The sequence below is a fragment of the Brachypodium distachyon genome, chromosome 2 (genome assembly GCF_000005505.3).
Source record: "Brachypodium distachyon strain Bd21 chromosome 2, Brachypodium_distachyon_v3.0, whole genome shotgun sequence".
Classification (NCBI taxonomy): Eukaryota; Viridiplantae; Streptophyta; class Magnoliopsida; order Poales; family Poaceae; genus Brachypodium; species Brachypodium distachyon.
Window position 1 is genome coordinate 2,941,965 of NC_016132.3, and position 19,156 is coordinate 2,961,120.

At 45.4% G+C, this 19,156-nt stretch overlaps 4 protein-coding genes and 1 non-coding gene across 6 annotated transcripts; 3 read left to right on the forward strand and 2 right to left on the reverse strand.

Moving 5' to 3' along the window:
- The first annotated feature begins 707 nt into the window (after positions 1 to 707).
- LOC100835623 (RING finger and transmembrane domain-containing protein 2) lies at positions 708 to 4,321 on the forward strand. Its single transcript, XM_010232192.3, has 8 exons — positions 708 to 1,592; positions 1,765 to 1,841; positions 2,461 to 2,629; positions 2,980 to 3,068; positions 3,193 to 3,357; positions 3,465 to 3,542; positions 3,689 to 3,792; positions 3,915 to 4,321. The coding sequence occupies exons 1-8, from the start codon at positions 1,118 to 1,120 to the stop codon at positions 4,018 to 4,020; spliced, it is 1,263 nt and encodes a 420-aa protein (XP_010230494.1). The 5' UTR covers positions 708 to 1,117; the 3' UTR covers positions 4,021 to 4,321.
- A 657-nt stretch (positions 4,322 to 4,978) lies between these two features.
- LOC104582498 (autophagy-related protein 18d) lies at positions 4,979 to 9,280 on the forward strand. Its single transcript, XM_010232193.3, has 5 exons — positions 4,979 to 5,169; positions 6,216 to 7,093; positions 7,252 to 7,510; positions 8,206 to 8,329; positions 8,779 to 9,280. The coding sequence occupies exons 2-5, from the start codon at positions 6,332 to 6,334 to the stop codon at positions 8,888 to 8,890; spliced, it is 1,257 nt and encodes a 418-aa protein (XP_010230495.1). The 5' UTR covers positions 4,979 to 5,169; positions 6,216 to 6,331; the 3' UTR covers positions 8,891 to 9,280.
- Positions 9,281 to 10,728: 1,448 nt separating this feature from the next.
- On the forward strand, positions 10,729 to 14,555 carry LOC100830734 (O-fucosyltransferase 3). Of its 2 annotated transcripts, none has more exons than XM_003569154.3 (8): positions 10,729 to 11,352; positions 11,978 to 12,045; positions 12,137 to 12,225; positions 12,455 to 12,617; positions 12,712 to 13,001; positions 13,088 to 13,292; positions 13,363 to 13,520; positions 13,703 to 14,555. In XM_003569154.3, the coding sequence occupies exons 1-8, from the start codon at positions 11,133 to 11,135 to the stop codon at positions 13,947 to 13,949; spliced, it is 1,440 nt and encodes a 479-aa protein (XP_003569202.1). In that variant the 5' UTR covers positions 10,729 to 11,132; the 3' UTR covers positions 13,950 to 14,555. The 2 variants fall into 2 exon arrangements, with proteins under 2 accessions (XP_003569202.1, XP_024315112.1); XM_024459344.1 differs by lacking the exon at positions 10,729 to 11,352 and adding an exon at positions 11,473 to 11,813.
- A 1,066-nt stretch (positions 14,556 to 15,621) lies between these two features.
- On the reverse strand, positions 15,622 to 15,693 carry TRNAC-GCA. The gene has a single exon. It is a non-coding gene; the product is annotated as a tRNA-Cys (tRNA).
- Positions 15,694 to 15,809: 116 nt separating this feature from the next.
- Positions 15,810 to 18,529, reverse strand: LOC100835929 (dihydrolipoyllysine-residue acetyltransferase component of acetoin cleaving system). The gene is made up of 4 exons (XM_003565337.4): positions 17,613 to 18,529; positions 16,693 to 16,782; positions 16,519 to 16,586; positions 15,810 to 16,417 (listed from the first exon to the last, which is right to left on the reverse strand). Exons 1-4 carry the CDS (start codon positions 18,336 to 18,338, stop codon positions 16,273 to 16,275), a joined length of 1,029 nt encoding a protein of 342 aa, XP_003565385.1. The 5' UTR covers positions 18,339 to 18,529; the 3' UTR covers positions 15,810 to 16,272.
- Between the last annotated feature and the right edge of the window lie 627 nt (positions 18,530 to 19,156).

Sequence of the window (19,156 nt, forward strand, 5' to 3'; positions counted from 1 at the left end):
GCACTTACTCAATAATGCAACCAAGGATCACCGAAATGCAAAGTTTGCCTTGTTTTGACTTTTTAATTTGTACATTTGAATTTCTAGAAAGATTTTGAAAAGGTTTTACACTATTTCTAAAGTAAATCTCCGTCCATTCAAACCTTTGTCGTAACATTTTGTTTTTCCCTATGCTTGTCAAACATTCTTCAACATTAATTAATGTAGTTTTTTCCGACCTGTAAAGTTTTTCTATCCCTATGCTTTTTTGGAAATAGTATGAATTGAAGAGACCCTAGCGACTATCGGGCCCGGTTCTTTTCGGGGTTTTGCTAAGAACCAGATTCCGAGGACAATTTTTCTAGGAAGTTGGAAAGGACAACTTTTTGAAGAAGCCGGTTCTGGAGGCTAAAAAAAATAGCCTCGATATTCTTCCTGTTCTAGTGTCCGAGAAAAATAAACTAATCTCTTGGAGAGAATTTTTTTTCATAAATAACCTAACCGGAAAGAAAACACTCATTTGCTATAGAGTAGTCCTAGAGTATTTTGGCCTTGCACTTGTTTTCGGCAGTTGCAGCAAGAAACGACGAGATTTTTTTAAAATCTTGTCCAATCCAGTGACGATGCCGACAAGCTAGTATGCACTTAATTAAAAACGGTCCCATAAAAAACGAACCAAACAAATGATTAACAATAATAATAATTAATTAAACCAACACACAACCAACCAAAAGAAAACCGGTCGCAGAGCGAAAAGCAGACGGCGTATCTCCATCTCCCCGAAGCAAAGACCAAACTCTCGGAGGAGCACAGAAGAGAAAGAAGAAGGAAAAAAGGATCCGAAAGAAAGGAAGAAAAATATCCCAAAAGCCTCCCACGAACTCCTCGCGCCGCGACCGCGACAACCACGACGGCGACGGCGAGCAGCGGCACGGGGCCGCTCCACCGGCTCCGGCTCCGCCTCGCGGCGTGCCTCCGCACCGCGCCGCCGCTGCCGCCCAGGCCGCCCCCGCCGCCCTGCGACGGCGCTGCGGCGGGCCCCCTCCTCCGCGGCCACCGCCGCAGGCGCCTCTGGAAGCTGCCTCCGCAGCCGCCGCCGTCGTCCCGGCCCAGTCCCGGTACCACCAACCACACCCCGATGACGGAGAGCGCGCCGCCCCGGCCGACGTCGCCGCGGCCCCCGCTAGTCCTGCAGCCGCCCCAGCCCCCCGCGGCCGTGGCGTCCAGGAGGTACGGCGTGCATTTCTCCGCCTCCAGCTTCATCCAGGCGCCGCTGTCCGCGCTGCTTGAGTACTCCGGCATCCTCCGCGTCGAGCCCCACCATGCGGGGGGTGAGGGGGGCGAGGTGTCGATCCGGATTGTGGGGGGCGGCGAGGCGGGGGAGTCGTCCGAGAGAGGGGAGGATGGCGTCGTCGAGGAGCAGGAAGGGGACGCCGGGCCGACCGCGAGGGCGGCGCACCCCTCCGTGCCTGCGCCGGCCGGCGGGGAGGCCGGGAGGGAGTCCTCGTCTTCCTACCAGCGGTACGACATACAGCAGGTCGCGAGGTGTGTGGAGCAGATACTGCCCTTCTCCCTGCTGCTGCTCGTCGTCTTCATCAGACAGCACTTGCAAGGTCGTGCCGTGCCCCTTTGTTTTTTTATATTTAAATAAATAAATGACAAGTGCAAATTGATATGTATAGTTTGTTTTGATGCATACATGATCACACTGTCTGTTTGTGAATGTGAGGCTCACATAGGAAATTCGGGATGTGTTCTGAATTCAATTTGGGTTGTTTTATGCAGGCTTCTTTGTGACGATCTGGATTGCTGCGGTGATGTTCAAGTCCAATGATATCCTGCGCAAGCAGACTGCCTTGAAGGTCGGTGCTTGTTTGGTTACATTTCTGGTGTAGTTTAACATGGCATAATGCATCTATCGAGTGATCTAATATTGACATTCACCTAATTTATTGCATGTGACAAGCTGACAATGTTTCTTAGAGTTATATTGATCTAATTACCATGTTTCAGTGTGTCAAATCTTTGAATAAATGCAATGTCGATGTTTTTGTTATGTGGTCATGGTCACATTTACATTATCATGATGTTGAGATTTTCACGGATTTCTGTATTCTCTAACCCATTTATCATTACTTGTTTGGGTATGCTATGCGCTTGTGTTTTGCTGATGTCTAGGGATAAATTATCCCTACATGTGTTAAATGGCAATGACTACACCCGCCATAAAACTTAAATAAGCTGTTAATTTGATCTTTACTGCACCAATTAATCGATCGCTATATTTTCTGGATAGTTTTATTTGCATAGGTACTTCGAAGTATCTTCATGCCCCTGCTTTTCCAGCATCCTCTAAAACCATTGAACTCTTTTGTATTTGATCCTTGTATAAAGCTCTTCACTGTTATTAACCCTATTGTCCATAACTACGCTCCTTGTGCCATCTGGCTAACTTCGCTTGTTTTCTTCTGCTTGATGCAGGGGGAGAGAAAAATGCTAGTTCTTGTTGGGATTACATTATTATTTGTCGTTCATGTATTTGGAGTTTATTGGTTTTACAAGAATGGTGATCTTATAAGACCTCTGGTGATGCTTCCTCCAAAAGAAATACCACCATTTTGGCATGCAATATTCATCATCTTGGTGAATGGTAGTTTCTCTTCTCCTATGATTCTCAACCTATTTAGTTTCTGGCAGCACTAAGATTTGTAAATTCTGTTGACATCATACTACCTAAAAATGTTTAATTTCTAGTACTGGTGTCTTTTCAGTTTTCATTATGTGAACTAACTGAAGTGTTCATTGGATTTACTTCATGTGGATATCTACAAATAATTGGGTTGCTTTCTATGTTGCAAGCAGCGATGTATCACTGTACTTAAAGCACAATTATTTATGTTCAGTGGATAACAGATGCCAAATTAATCATACGGTCTTATAAGTGATATTGTGATTTCATAAGGTTTGTAATCATGCCGGTTACTTCTAAAACTTATTCAGATACATTGGTGCGCCAAACTGCTATGATCGTCAAGTGCATACTGCTAATGTACTACAAGAACACCAGAGGCCGTAGTTACCGTAGGCAGGTAAATCTCCCTACATTTGTTGTAATCCTTGATTCCTAGATTTCCTGTGATGTACCCTGGTGTTATGCAATGCTATTATTTCTGTATAATCAGGGAGCTATAAGCAACTTTTCCTTGTGTTCAGGGTCAAATGCTAACAATCGTGGAATATTTTCTACTTCTATACCGTGCATTATTGCCTGCTCCTGTATGGTACCGTTTTTTCCTGAACAAGGAGTATGGGAGCCTGTTTTCTTCTCTAACCACTGGACTGTATCTTACTTTCAAGTTGACATCTGTTGTGGAAAAGGTGATGTACCTTCCCTATCCAATTTCAATAGTAATACATTTTGCTTTCAAAATCTCAGAAGTGATAATGTGTGATTACCTTCTAACACTTGCCTGTTTTTTTGCCAGGTTCAATCATTTTTGACAGCACTGAGAGCATTGTCTCATAAAGACTTTCATTATGGTTCTTACGCAACAACTGAGCAGGTACTTTATATGCTTTAAGCACTAAGTAGTTGTTGGTTGTCACAGAATGTCCAGGAGTATTGATGGCTTGTGAAGTATTCGTTGCATGGTGGAACTTTTGACACATCTTTCCTGTGCTTGACTACCAACATGGTGTTTGCACTCAGATTGCTGCTGCTGGAGATATGTGCGCTATATGCCAAGAGAAGATGCATGCCCCCATTCTTTTGCGCTGCAAACATGTTTTCTGCGAAGATTGTGTCTCTGAATGGTAAACCACATGAATTTTGTCTCCTCCACCTGTAGTCGCAGTTTTTGTTAACCGATTTCGTGATCTGTGCACTCAGAGCATCTGACAGGGTTCCTTTCTAACATTTTTCGGGACAATGACAGGTTTGAGAGGGAGCGGACGTGCCCACTCTGCCGGGCATTGGTGAAACCAGCAGACCTCCGTTCATTTGGTGACGGTTCAACAAGCCTCTTCTTCCAGCTTTTCTAGATGACCGAAGAGCAAGCGCGGGAGCTGAATTGCTTTGCGCTGTGCGGATAATAGGTGTGCGTGCGTGTGTTTGTTCGCGTTTTGCGAGCAGAGCAGCCCGGTGAGGTGCTGAATGGGATCTCCACGTCCTTCCCAGCCGAAGGAGTACATACATGAGTATGGTTTGTTTCTGGAGTGTGCATATTATTCCCTGTATAGGCTATAAGAGAGCTATAAGAGATTTTACCTGACCCTATATATGATCTACATAAATAGAAATGAGTATAATGAGTATATACCGGAAAACCGTTGGCCTGTGAAAGTGGTGAACTGGTGATCTCTTTGCATCCTGCTTGAGTTGAGGATGAGTTCATGAGTCCAACGGATTGCGTGGTTCCAGTTCCAGAGAGGCAAGGGCTAGCTTTGGGTTAGCACTGAATAGAAGTGGAGTGTGTCTTATCATGGTACCTACAACACAATTTAAATAATTGCTAATTACTCCGTATAACACAACACGAATTTAAATTCAACAAAATTATCGTGAAAAACACTTTTTAGATCGATTTTCAGCTATCATGTATGTAATTGTCAAGACAAATCTATGCGTATCTCATTTTCTGCTCTCATGTAAATATTTGTACAGAGACAATTTGGCAAAAAAAGAAATCACAATTTAACGACCCAAAACGATAACCATAAAAAACCAAAGTATATTCCCAAAAAAAAAATCTACAGTCAAAATTGGGTGCCGAAGACCACAAAAAAGAGTACAGATCAACGTGTTTTTAACTTCAACGGAAGGGTAAACTATGCTGTAGTACATAGTAACACAAGTCCCAATAATAATAAGATTAAATTTTAGAGGTTACGACAATTTTCGTAGAAAAAGTAGAGGTTAATTGCAAGTCACGCTAACATGAACAGGCGAACGTATCCTTTCCTCCGTAGAAGAAGCGGCCCCTTCCGTTAACCTTTTTTCCCCACTCCTTTCTCCCAAAAAGAAAGGAAAAAGGGAAAGAGGAAAGAAATCCACGCACACCTTCGCCTTTCCTTTCCATCGCCGACTCCTTCCCTCCGTCGCTTGCCGTCCCCTTTGCTCCTCTCGGCTTCGCGCGCCCGTCGGCCGTGGCCTCCCGCATCTCGACGTCGCGTCCCGCGGCCGCAAGAGAGGTACCGCCGCCATCCGCCCGCCCGCTCCCCCTCGCTTCTCGGATCTCACTTGCGTGCCGTGCCGGTCGGATTTGGTCTTTCGTGCTGCTGGAGACCTACGCGGCTGCGGATTTAGGGATTGGAATCTCCTTGTCGCTTCTCGGCCCGGTTCCACGCCCTTCGTGGAGCGGGGTTTCCAGCGTGGTTCCATTGCGGGGTTGGGGGGGGGCGTCCGGCGGTTCGTTCCTGTGGCGCCTAAGGCCGAAATTTGGAGTTCTCGGGGCTGTGTAGATGGTACTGGAGTCGGACTTGTTGTTTTTTAAGGTGAAAGTCGGAGTTGATTTGAGGTCCTCGTTTAAAAAAAAGGGTGATTCAAGGCCCTCTTTCGTTCGTTACAGGCGAGGCAGTGCTGCTCGTGATTAGGATTGTGCGATCTTGTATGATCTCATTAGCAAGTCGGTGCAAATCTCGCACTCTGGTCACAAAATTTTTGACCCCCAAATTGTTCAATTGTCGCGACCATGAAAACTAGGATTTCAACTTTTAGAGTGCGATTCACTTCGTCGAGAGCCGGACACTAGTTGGTTGTCTGGTTGTTATATAGGCGAGGGAGCCCTGCTCACAGGTAACATTGTGTGATCATATGATACTTTCGGCAAGTAAACTATTGTACTCCCTCCTTCCAACAAAGGATGTCTCAACTTTGACTAAATTTGAATGCATTTATACACTAAGCCACATCTAGATACATCCAAATTTTAACAAACTTGAGACGTCTTTTGTTGGACGGAGGGAGTAACAAGTTTTAAGCACCACGCACAATGTAGAGCAGCCCAAGATAGCATGAGGTTCTCGTATGCATCGAGCTTCACTGGTTATCACTTGTCTTCTCCCGTAATTCTCTCGTCAGTCTGATAATTATTGCCTTGTTGACATTGTGCCTGGATCTGTAGCACTTGTTTGAATGATCAGTGATTTTGTTAAACAACGTAGTTTGACTCATTAGTTTGTTACATCCAATGTGAGTTTTTGTTTTAGCTGCTACTGATGTTTTCTCCTTGTTGCAGGATCCCTGAAAACTTAACATTTATGCTTTCTTGCCGTTGCTGACGCACGAACGACCTTTGTTGTATCTGAGATCATTGCATTTGGAGTTGATTCATTTGGCGTGTCTGCCTTCCTCATGAGCTCACAAGTCTCCACCTCACGGGGCTTACACCCCCCTGGGAAAATTATGACGTTCGAGTCCCCTCACACATGGCCCCTGTCGGGACCTACCAGCCAGGCGGAAGCAGGCAGCGGCGATGACCAGGAGGTTAGGCTGTTGTCGGTTTCTTGGAATCAGGACTTCGGTTGCTTCGCAGCTGGCACCAGCAATGGCTTCAGGATCTTTAATTGCGACCCTTTTAAGGAAACTTTCAGGAGGGATCTGAAGAGTGGTGGGTTTGGGATTGTTGAGATGCTGTTTCGCTGCAACATCCTTGCTCTTGTTGGTGGTGGCTCCAATATGCAGTATCCGCCCAACAAGGTGATGATCTGGGATGATCACCAGAGCCGTTGTATTGGGGAATTCGCCTTCCGCTCTGATGTTCGGGCCGTAAAACTGGGGAAGGACTACATTGTGATTGTCCTTGAAACAAAGATATATGTTTACAACTTCACAGATTTGAAGATGCTCCATCAGATTGAGACCCTGCCAAATCCCAAAGGATTGTGCTACCTCTCTCATCATGCCAATACTTCAGTGTTGGCCTGCCCTGGGCTGCGTCAGGGGCATGTTCGGGTAGAGCATTTTGGTCTGAAAGTGACGAAGATGATTGCAGCTCATGATTCACACATTTCTTGCATGGCGTTGACCATGGATGGTCTCTTACTGGCAACGGCAAGTGTGAAGGGTACTTTAATCAGAATATTCAACACAATGGATGGCTCTCGCCTGCAAGAGGTGAGCAATATTTGAGTTTTGCTCCGATAATATGTCATCCTTTTGTGAATAAGATGCAGGACATCTTTATTTCCTTATCTCACAAGTCTTTGTATATAATTAAAGAAATGGTGGTTAGCATGAGCCTGTAATTGTCTATATGTCTAAATGGGTTGTAGGTGCGCAGAGGTCTTGATAAAGCAGAGATATACAGCATTGCACTATCGTCCAATGTGCAGTGGTTGGCAGTGTCCAGTGACAAAGGAACAGTTCATATTTTCAGTCTAAAAGTCAGGGTTGCAGGGGAAGATGCAAGTAATGATCAGCGTACTCTTGAAGCTCCACGGATGGATCACCAGAACTCTTCAAGCTCTATGGATCCTCTCATACAAACAAACATGGGATCCAATGCAAGCTCATCATTATCTTTCATGAAAGGTTAGGATGGTACTCTTGCTTGCATTGTTTTGATTTGATCTTGGTCCCATGACTCCTGTGTAGCTTTTATTATAAATGAAGGGCTAAAGTTAACTTCTACTCCGTATATATGATTGACTGCTGTTGCCCAATGCTCATTATGGAACCATTCTACAGAAGACATTACTCAATGCACTATTTTCTGCAATTTTGCATGCTGCTTATGAAACAATGTCATCAATACTTCAGTAGTCTAGCTTTCGCTGGAACATTAGCTGAAGTTAGAAGAATTTACATTATTTGTTGATTTCATAAAATGATGTGAAGTAGTGATGTCAAACGATAAAATCAGGCAAGACTGCTATTATTGTGAACCGTTTTACATTCCTATTTTTCTCTACACGCATATGAGTGGGTGCCATTTTGGAAACAAAAAAGAAACACTGTTGAATCAAAGACCAAAGTTCTATCCGCAAGGTCAATGTGTCATTCATCAACTGTCCGTGACTGTCTTTAAAACCAATTGGATTAGTATGAACTTCCTCCGATCCATAAAAAGTGTCGTCCATTTTGTACTAAGTTAGTACAAATTTTGTACAAGTGGGCGGCACTTTTTATGGATCGGATGGGAGTATGTATTTTGTCGAGAATATCAGGTTGGTTTCCGGGAGAATTAGATTACTCAAGTCATTAAGCTCCTTGCTGAATTTCTCCAGGGATTCTTCCAAAGTATTTCAGCTCAGAGTGGTCTTTTGCTCAGTTCCATCTGCCAGAAGTCACACGTTACATTGTTGCTTTTGGCGCTCAGAACACTGTAATGATGGTTGGCCTTGATGGCAGGTACTCACCAGCCACTTCTACTGATTAATATTAATTACAAGATTATCCTCAGCAAATGTATACAGCTTATGGTGGTGCCCTTTGTTTGTCAAACCTTCTCAGTTCTGTGTTCATTCTTGAAAAATAACACAGAGCTGACATATATATACCTGGAGCACATTTTATCCACTCAACCTTTACTTTTAATAATCATTGCACATGTATTCTTATGTAGTTATCTGGGGTTTTCACTTCAGGCTGTCATAGAAGTTGTTCCATATTTAGCTACAGAAAATACACCAGTCGGTAAACCGAAATACACTTTTGTTGCCGGCCAAAACTGTTTCAGTTTAGCTAGTAGCCGACTCTGAAGACTTTTCTTCTTCTCTAGCAAGTGACTGTTACGGTATCTTTCTTGTACAATCTGCTGAAAGTTTCACACTGATCACATCTACCTTTGGCATTTCCAGCTTCTACAGGTGCGTCTTTGACCAAGTAAACGGCGGGCAGATGTCGCAGAAGGAATACTCCCGGTTTCTGAAGACTGACTACGCTCCCTCAATGAGGACGCTGTCCGTCTGAACCGCCTAGACCCGCCTAGATGACATGTACATAGAAGGTTGTGCTCAGTTCATTGTATATATCCTCTTCTGGCCGGCAAAGTAATAGGTTGCCGGAATAAGGAGCGTCGGGTACCCGACCGCAGCCTACTTCATTCTCCATTTTGCAGCGGCTGTCCTCCCGTCCAAATCACTCGCATTGTTCATTCGACGAGTTCTTTGTCCGAACAAGAACGTCCATTGATATATGTATAACAAAAAGGAACCGAAGCAGGAATGCAAATATGGGCTTGTCTGCAACAAAACTGTAAACAATGCTCACACATTCTCTTGCCACTAGGCACTAGCTTATTTATCAGCCTGCCTGATTCTGCCTTGTTCGTGCAATGAATGTGCTGATGATGTCACTGTGGATCCTGGCATTTTCCAAAGAAACTTTAGAGTTTAGACTAAGTTTAAAATGATACTACTAATATGTTTTTATTATACCGGGGGTTGTTAGGTCTGGTTCTTGTGCCTGGCCTGTTTGGTTCTTGTGCCGGCAAAGTACAGTTGATTTAACTTTGGTGAAAACAACATCTGACCAGGTGCTCTTGGCAGCTCTCTTCTCTGACATGAAAAATACAATCATCAGGACGCAGCAGCAGGGCCGTCAATTTCTGCCGTGTCCATTTCCGGTTGTTGCGTCTCTCATTTTCTGTAGCTGCCGCCCTTGTGATGTGCCCATCTCATCATAACAATAAAATAAGAACAATAAGTGCCAAAAATAGCTTTTGCATAAAGTAAACTGAACTAGTCGCAAGAAACAAAATAGAAAGTAATAAACGTCATTGATTCCCTCTTCTTCTTTTGTTCTTATCGAGAGATTGCTTTGAGACAATGTGAAATGGTGGATTGGATTAGTGCACAAATCAGGCCAAAGAGATTTGAAAAGCAACGCTTTATCACGCTCCGGGGTGACGCGTCAACGGTTGCTGCCAAGGGATCGTGGAGGATAATGGCTTGTAGAGGCAACATCTCAAATGGGGGGCAAAAAGCCTATTCAAAAACTGCGAGAAAAGCTAGCAAGCCCATATAGCTACCTTAAGTTTCACCGTGTATCTGACAGGGTTTAAAATTACAGAAACCCCCCAAAAAGTTGGACCTCGGAAACTGAATTTTAAAAAATCATTTCGATATTATTTTGATCAAATTTCATTGGATTAGATGGATTTTGACCGAATTTAAATTTAATCCGAATATTGTTTCAATCTGGTCCAAGATTTGGCGGTGCCTACTGAAATTGCTGGATTTTGTTTAATTTCCAACCCCTGTTTCTGAATACAAAGTTTACCATAAGGCCCATTTGGAAGTTGGAACACATGAATAAGGAAATAGCAAGCCAATTTCACTTGCCTAGCTTAGATAAGCAAACATCCGTTTTTCATCACAAAGAACAGGCACACAAAAACTATTTATGTCTAAATAGGGAACTAGTCAAAGTGATTAACTCCAACAGGTAAAACACAAGTTTACAAATTTAGCTACTCCCTCCGTTATTTGGATACTCCAAAGAAATTGGAAAAAGAAACATGAAGAAAATGCCAATGCTGCAAAATTTCCCACGAGGCCGGTATAACTTCATGTCCACGAGACTCTTAAAACTTTGACCGATCCATGTACATTCAAACCATGAGAAAAACATTTGGATTTCCACTCTATAAATGGCACTACTAGATTTATCCAACTTTGCAATAGCACCATACCAAATAAACAAGCTGGCCGTAATAGCAAGGCACAAATGAGGGGGAGGAATGGCCGAAGGATTCTGGATTAACAGCGGTTAATTTGGATACTAATTGGCGTGTTTAAAGGGTTACTCCATCCACTACTCACTCACTAGTCTTCTTCTACTACCAACCGAACCCCCCCGATCGAGAGGCCAAGAGTCTCAGTCTCTCCTCTCGGCGGGGCTCCAAATGCGAACGTCCTGCCTACCGATCCTCCGTCCCATCCCTCCACCGATCTCTTCTTCTCCCCACGAAATCCCGAAGCTTTCCGCGACCATTTAATTTTTGTTAATTGATGGCGGCCTATTGCGGGAGCTTGCGCCACCTAATGGCGTAGTTAAATCCGCGTAAACGCCGCCGTCTTCCTAGCTCCTGCTCTAATCGCTTGCCTTCCGCCGCCGCTGGTGCTGGTGCTTGTGTTGGTAGTAGTGCTAGTTGGCGGTTGGGTGGAGGCGAGAAGCTTCTCGTGCTGTGGGGGAGGAGGGGGAAGAAGAGATGGTGGCGGCGGCGCGGCGGAGGCCGGTGTGGCGGTGGGCCATGCGAGCGGTGGCCAGCGCGGTGGTGTGGACGGCGGTGGTCCAGCTGGCGTCCATCGCGGGGCTCTGGCGCCCGAGGGTCCTCGCCGACTGCGGGGGAGGCGCCGCCGGCCTGGCCGCGCTCGCCGGCGAGGACAGGGTCGCGGCGCGGCTCTCCCCGCCGGCGCTCGTGCCGAGGAGTAAGTGCTCCCTGCTTCTTCTTCCTCTTGCTCCCAAGCTTCTTCTCTTTTCCGCAGAGATTGTTGTTTGCGCGATCTGCGGGAGCTCACGGTTGTCGGATTTGGGCGGAGCGCGAGTCAAACGCGGCCGTTTGCTGGTCAAACGCCCCCGCCTCTCCGGGTAATCCGGGTCGATCGTGGACTCGAAATTGGCGTTTTTTAGGCTAATTTTGTGCCATTTGGGGGTGCAAACGTTCTGAATTCTCGAATGCTTCTTGGTGGATAGCCTACTGGCAGTTAGCAGCTTAGAGGAAACGCCTTTCTGAAACATGACCTGAATGTGGTTCATCTCTCATTTCTTTGTTGCTCATATGATATCCTCAGAGCTGATTTGGTAACCCTGACCAGCGTATAGATATCACTGGACATGTCACGCCTTCAGGCTCTTCGATGTGCTCAGCTAGTTCTGGCCTCTGGTTGATGTAAATTTTTGCTGCTTTGTGTTGCTAAAATTTATATTTGCAACATTTTAGCAGCTTCGTTCCAAAGATGCATAAGTTGATAAGTAGGAGAGAATTGACGTATCTTGTTGTCTCAGTCCTTTTGTTGGCACATGAGGTGATTAGGACCTTGTTTCTTTCTGCAGGAGTTTATAGAAGCAATGGTTATCTACTAGCGACGTGCAACGGAGGCCTCAATCAAATGCGAGCTGGGGTTTGTACCTTAGCTGTAGTATATTCTTGTTGCTCCATTGCCTTGTTACAGGCTGCAGTTGTAATATTTCTTATCGAATGGTGTATTGCAGATATGTGATATGGTGACCATAGCACGCCATCTTAATCTAACACTAGTGCTCCCCGAACTGGATAAAAGGTCTTTCTGGGCTGATCCAAGGTACAGTTTTCCACACAATATCGCTTCAATAAGATCGGCATTGATACCTGTTCGATGGGCTGTTGGTACTACATTGCGTCCTGTAAACATATAAACATGTGCTGTCATCTGCTACTGTAAACAGCATTCATCTCCATACCTCAGAGCAAAAAGGATTTTAGCATCTGAACTACGTTTCTGCTTGTTTCTTGCTTATTCACAAATAGGTTTATTTGTTTTGATTTTGCAGTGATTTTGGAGATATTTTTGATGTGAAGCATTTCATTAATTCTTTAAGAGATGAACTGATAATAGTCAAAGAACTGCCGTTGAAACTCCAGCTAAAAATTAAGAGAAGACTTTATTCAATGCCTCCTGTCAGCTGGTCAAATGAGACATACTATCTAAAGCGGGTAATGAATGTCTATCTACTGCAGGCTGCGTTTAGCAGTGTCAAAAAAGTTAGAGAAAGTTTAACCATGTGGACTGAAAGCTCCTGTATTACAGGTATTGCCTCTTGCAAGGAAGCACAAAGTAATCCATTTCAATAGAACAGATGCCCGCCTTGCAAACAACGGCCTACCTGTCCATCTCCAAATGCTGCGTTGCCGTGTGAACTTTCAAGCTTTGAGATTCACTCCACAGATTGAAGCGCTTGGCAGAAAACTTATTTCCACTCTTCAGAGAAGTGGACAATTTGTCGTGCTTCACTTACGCTATGAAATGGATATGCTCTCCTTTTCAGGCTGCACGCATGGCTGTTCTGAAAAAGAAACCAAGGAGCTCACCAGAATGAGGTTTGTATTTTGCATGACTGCGAGTGCTTATATGCTTATGGTTGTACTGCTTCAATAGGTATAAACTGACTACATTTGAATTATAGATATGCATATCCATGGTGGAAAGAAAAGGAGATCGATTCTGAATTGAAGAGGCTTCAGGGACTTTGCCCCCTCACACCTGAGGAAATCACTCTAGTGCTTAAAGCTCTGGGATTTACGAAGGACACATTGATATATATTGCCTCTGGTGAAATCTATGGAGGTGAAAGGCGTTTGGCTACTTTGAAGGCTGCTTATCCTAAATTGGTGAGCACCTTTTTCATTTACAATGTTCTATGAGATGGGTGTTAATTTTCTCAGCTTTGTCATATATTAGGTAAGGAAGGAAAGACTTTTATCTCCCGATGAATTGCGGCCATTCCAGAACCATTCAACCCAGATGGCAGCACTGGACTATATGGTTTCGATAGCAAGCGATGTTTTCATCCCCAGTTATGATGGGAACATGGCAAGGGTTGTCGAAGGTCACCGCAGGTTGGCTTCTTCAGAATGTTATATGAGTTGTCTCTTAGATGGGAGTAGTACCTTGGTCGAGAAATGTTTGGGCTTGTGTGTTCCTTTGATTCTAAACCACACAAGTTTGTCGACATTCTAATGACTGCAAAAGTACTTTTTTCGATGTTATGCTGATGAAGCTTTTCATTGTTCCGTTTTAGGTATACGGGCTTTCGCAAGACCATCTTATTGGACAGGGTCAAACTTGTTGAACTTTTGGATCTTTTCAAAGGAGGTGCATTGTCCTGGGATGAATTCTCTGCTGCTGTGATGGAGGCACACCAGAATCGCATGGGCCAACCAACGGACAGAAGGACCATACCTGGTCGGCCCAAGGAAGAGGACTATTTCTATGCTAATCCCCAAGAGTGCCTTGGTTCCCAAGGGGGTTTAAGAGATGTTTCCTGATGACGCTCCCTGGAAAAGCATTGCCAATAAGTAATTTTTTTTACCTGATAGTGCAGCGGCGAAGCCATCACTTATGCTAATCCCCAAGAATGCCTTGGTTGCAAGGGGGGCTTAAGGGATGTTTCCTGATGATGGTTCCTGGAAAAGCATTGCCAATAAGTATTTTGTGCTTTACCTGATAGTGCAGCGTTAACCTGGCGACGCTAACACTTGAGTACGCTAACGCTTACTCAGTGTTTACTCCGGGGGCACAGGCAGATTTACATGTCCAATGTTTATAACCAGACCCCCTCACAGAATAAAGATGAAAAGAGACTCGAGACCTCCGGATTCGGGAACACGAGGCGCTGCATGAGCAGCCAATCTGCTCTGCACTTTCCGCACCTTCAGTTATTGTTGTTGTAGTTCTCCATTAATTGGCCAATTTTATTTTTTTCATTCATTTCACTCTTTCTGCATCTTTTATACTTTTGTTTAGTGCTCTGACTCTGATCATGAGGATGTAGAAGTTAACTTTTTTTTACAAGGAGTTTCCTCAACGGTTCTTTTGTACGGAGTACTATTCAATATAAGAACTTTCAGCTCATACTGAAATTTGCTGAGAAACATTAGTCTGGAGGGATCAAGATAAGATCATCGATTTGTTCTCATTTTTTCCAGCAACTGATTCTTGGATGCTGTGCTTATTTTATTTTCTCGAGGACAGTATGCGTACAAGGAACGTCCATGCGGCTGTTGCTTTGCCCTTTACACTGACCTGCCAACTGCAAACTAATCAGCTGATCTCATCTGAGGTGTTTCATTTGATTTCTGCCTTGGAGCAAATGGGTGTGCAATCCAATGCGGGTTTTGTCCGTGCAAGTTTGGTGTTTGTTTTGAAAAGGTTCTTGGACTGCAGGAAGTGCAAATTGGAACAAAATTCCAAAGAAACTTCATCGATTCCCTTTTCTGCTTGTTTTTTTCTGGCCTCAGCAACAGCTGTACTGTGATTGTCCTTGATCATAACATTGTTCATCTGTACTTTATAGTTAGTCATGTTGTTCGTCTAGAACCTTTGATGTAAAACCTGAGAGTTCCTTTCCTAATATATGATGCACTATTGTGTTTCGTTAAGGCACGACTTTAACCAAAAATGAATACGTGGTTAAGGTTTATATGATACAAAATCACAGCCATCAATAAGTATTTTTGGATATGTCAACAAAGTAACCCTTGATCAGAATCTTATCTTAACGAAACCTAATAATACCTTCTTATATTATGAAACCGAGGAAGTCATTTTGTCAGTTAATTTAATTATAAATTAGAGGCCTTTTCCCAAAAATAGTAATCCTAAATGACATGACGATAATGTTTTTTTTTCTTAACTAAGCGCTGCTGTTTAAGAGGTCGCTCGTTGCCTCGTCGTGTCTACAGATGTGGATGGTAGATCAGGGTGTTTTCGCAAAACATATTGAAATGGCAACGGGGGAATCTGATCCCATTTTCGAAAATAAATCGGATGGTCGATAGACCCCCACGGCCGGCATCGCAACTCACCTTTTCTGTTTCTAGGAGAAGAGAGTAGCAAGGAAAAACAGTGAAAAAATAAGAAATGTAAATATCATCCCTACCTAAAGCACCAACAGCCAATGAAATAATCTGAAAATAAAAAGGATAGGGACAAAAAGAAAGGGCCCAACCGGGTTCGAACCGGTGACCTATTGATCTGCAGTCAATTGCTCTACCACTGAGCTATGGACCCAATTGATGCTTCGACAGAGATAGTACGCTAGCTATTGTATTAATAAGAAACAGCGGTTAGACTTAACACACGCGGCTATCTGTCTAAAATAAAATCTGACGGCCGATGGAGGCCCATGCGAGAACAGAAAGCACCTCATCAAAAACTCAAATTTGTCCTCAGTTACAACTTACAACATCGACGGCCGGCCGTCCTCTCTCTCAAACAAAACTTGCAGGGAAAATAAGGTACACGCTTATGTGCACAAAACTGCGTAAGAGCATCTTCACTCGTCCCCCCATATGACGTCTGGCACATGGCCATATGAGGAGGTATCAGCGCAAGCAATTTGTTTGGGGTGAAATCAGCACCCACCTACCACCAGCTACCTCCTATACGTCGCCTACCAAATTTGGTTTGTCTCGCCGGCAGGGATGGCCCACGGGGTTTTTCAGCTTCATCCGGCGCTTCCTCTAGCCCCCCCCCCCCGTGAGCAGCGTGAGGACGCCGGATGAATTGATGGGCTACGCCAACTTCTTTTTTATTTTAGGGGGCCGGAGTGAGCCTTTAGGAGGGCCGAGTGGAAATGCTCTTAGCTCTCTATTTGGTGGCGGCGGCAGCGGCGGGGGAAGGCGGAGGCAGCAAGAAGCTGAGGAGGATCTTGTTGAAGAGCTTGGCGTTCTCCTGGTGCGGCAGGTGCCCCGTGCTCGGGATCACCTCCACCCTCGCCTTCTCCCCAAGCTTCCTGCACACCACGCCAATTAACAAAGATCCCATGGGTTAGAAATTCAGGCATGCACAAGTTCGATCGCTGAAGAAATTAACAGCATATACTAGCTTGATTACTCTTTGACTTTGTGCGCTTTCTCCACCGGGAAAATCTGGTCGAACTCTCCCCACACGATCAGCACTTCCTGCAGGACATACATGTAGACATGATTAGCTAGGGAGAGGATCATTATGCACGCGATCGAATGTTGGTGAACTAATTAACTTGGGTGATTATTGCAGATTGATTACCTGAGGGAGGGGAGAGATCTGGAAGCCATGCCCGCTGGCGATCCCCTTGATCAGCTGTATCTTCTCCTCTCTTTGGACAGAGAAATATTTCTGCTTATGAGTACGTAGTTACTATATATTAGTATATCAAGTATGTTGCCACGTTGAAAAAACAATCTGACATTTTGACTTCACTTTTCTCCTTCGATCTCTATCAAACAAGATGGGACATGCTGTGTCTGTCTCTGCTTTCAGACTAAAAAGTACGGTACTGCTCCTTCTCCTCTTAAATTCTTAACTCAAATTTGTTCAAATATAGATGTATCTATTCTTTAAAAATATCTAGATACATGTAAATTTCGACAACAATTTAGAATCGATACGTAGTTTAGAAATGTTTAGTTTAGTATTGATCGAAGCTAGACTTTAGAAACGGGTGACATCATGCTTGCTCCATGGTGACGATCGATCGATCAAATCATTCTATGAATAAAAAAATACGACTTGTACGGCACGCAAAAAGGAAAATGGAATGGGTCGGTGGTCGGTGGCAGATGTGATTCTCCACCAAATCTTTGGTGATGAGTCCATTGTTCGTTGGGGAGATTTTCTTAGCTAACAGATAGGTAGGTAGCTAGCTAGCTTTAATCATGGTGGAGAAACCATGTACAAGTACTGCCTTTTCTACGTCAACCAGAATTATACACACTGCCTTTTTTTTTGGCTGGTTTTCTGACGGGAGTATACACTGAGATCGACACACATGACGCTGCCGTAAAACTGTACTACCTAGCTAGCCAGACATGCACGTCTGACGAGTGACGAATGCACGCATTAATATTTCCCCGCGGCCAAGAAGAAAACGAGAATGCGCGAACATGATGCCCTAAAACGTAAAGCTAATTAAAATACGCATATACGTATATACGTATAGCACGTACCCGTAGGAGGTCGCGGGCGAGGCATTCCGGGATATACTTGGGCGGGCCATGGGCGCAGATGGCCATGAGCCGCCGCAGCGCCTTGGTGTCCGCCGGCACCATGAGCTCCGTCACGTCCCCAACCCCGCCCTTCGCCGCCAGCGCCACGTCGTCCTCTTCCCCTTTCGCCAAATCCGCGCTGCAAATCACCACCTTGTTACTCTCATTCCCCATCAATCCCGACGTTCCAGCTGCGATCGCAAGCGCCTGGGCCAGGTGGTAGGCCACGAGCCCGCCGTAGCTGGTGCCGACCACGTGGACAACCTGCTGCGAGCCGTCGATCATCAGATCAAGGCCAAGGTGGGCGGTGAGGAGCTTGGCGACGGCGGCGGCCTGGAAGGCGTCGGACCGGTCGGGGGATTTCGTGGTGGAGCCGGCGCCGAAGAAGAGGAGCGTGGGGACCACCAGGTCGAAGTGGCGGGAGAGCGGCCCCACCTGCGACGCCCACTGCCACGTGGCGTCCGGCCCAAACCCGTGGATCAGCACCACCACCGGCCGACGACGTCGGTCGCCCGTGTCGCCGTTTTGCTCGCCGGAGGAGGATGGAGGGGGGAGGAGGAGGGAGGGGTGGGCCCAGAAGTGGAGCGAGGTGTCGGCGTCGACGGCGGCGGAGCCCGGCCGGAGCCCCGCGGAGGTGAAGGCGCGCCGGAACACGGCGTTCAGGAGCGACACCACGCCCAACCCCATCGCTGCGAAAGCTTTAAGCTCTGATGAAGCTCCTCTGTGGCTGATCTGTCTCTCTCTCTCTCTCTCTGCTTCGGTCGATGATCGGCTTATAAGTGTACCATTTGGGTCATTGGGTGACGTGTCAACGTGGTAGTAGGTTTTTTGTTGCTTAACTACTTTCTCTCTGCCTGCCTTTTCCAGCTTAGTTTGAGGGTACGTGAGTACGTAAGCCAAGGAAAAGCTACAGGAGTAGCCTCTTTTTGCTCGCTTTTGGGATTATATATATGTAGTGTACTGGTACTGTTACGAGAACCTTACCTTCTGCACAACGTAACGAGTTTTTTTTTCCTTCTTTTGAACTCTGCCATGGTTGGTGCAGTACAACACACACCACCATCACTTGCCTAATCTGTTGGTCGACTGAAAGTCGGTTAGAATTTGCGTGCTGTGCTAAAAATGGCACTCCACGATTGGGCAGGCACGCGATATCGATCATGGGTCCACATCTGACTAAGAGGCCGGGCTTCCAAATGATCCATTCCAGCTACTGGGCCTGGTCCACCTGTCGGCCTGATTAACAGTGATAGGTGAAGTCCAAGGGGGTTCCATGGTGGGCCGACTGGGATGAGCACCCATCACCACTCCAAAAGTCCAATCAGTGGGTGGGTCTGGGCTAAGTGCCAATGCTAGCAGTTAAATATCGGAGAGAGACATCATGGATGTACTAGAAGGTCATAAGTTTTCTCAAAAAAAAAGGTCATAACTCATACTGAGGTAGTAGGTGCCATCAGTTTCTAGAAGGCTTTGTTTGCCGGTCGTGAGGTCGATGCACGGCGCGA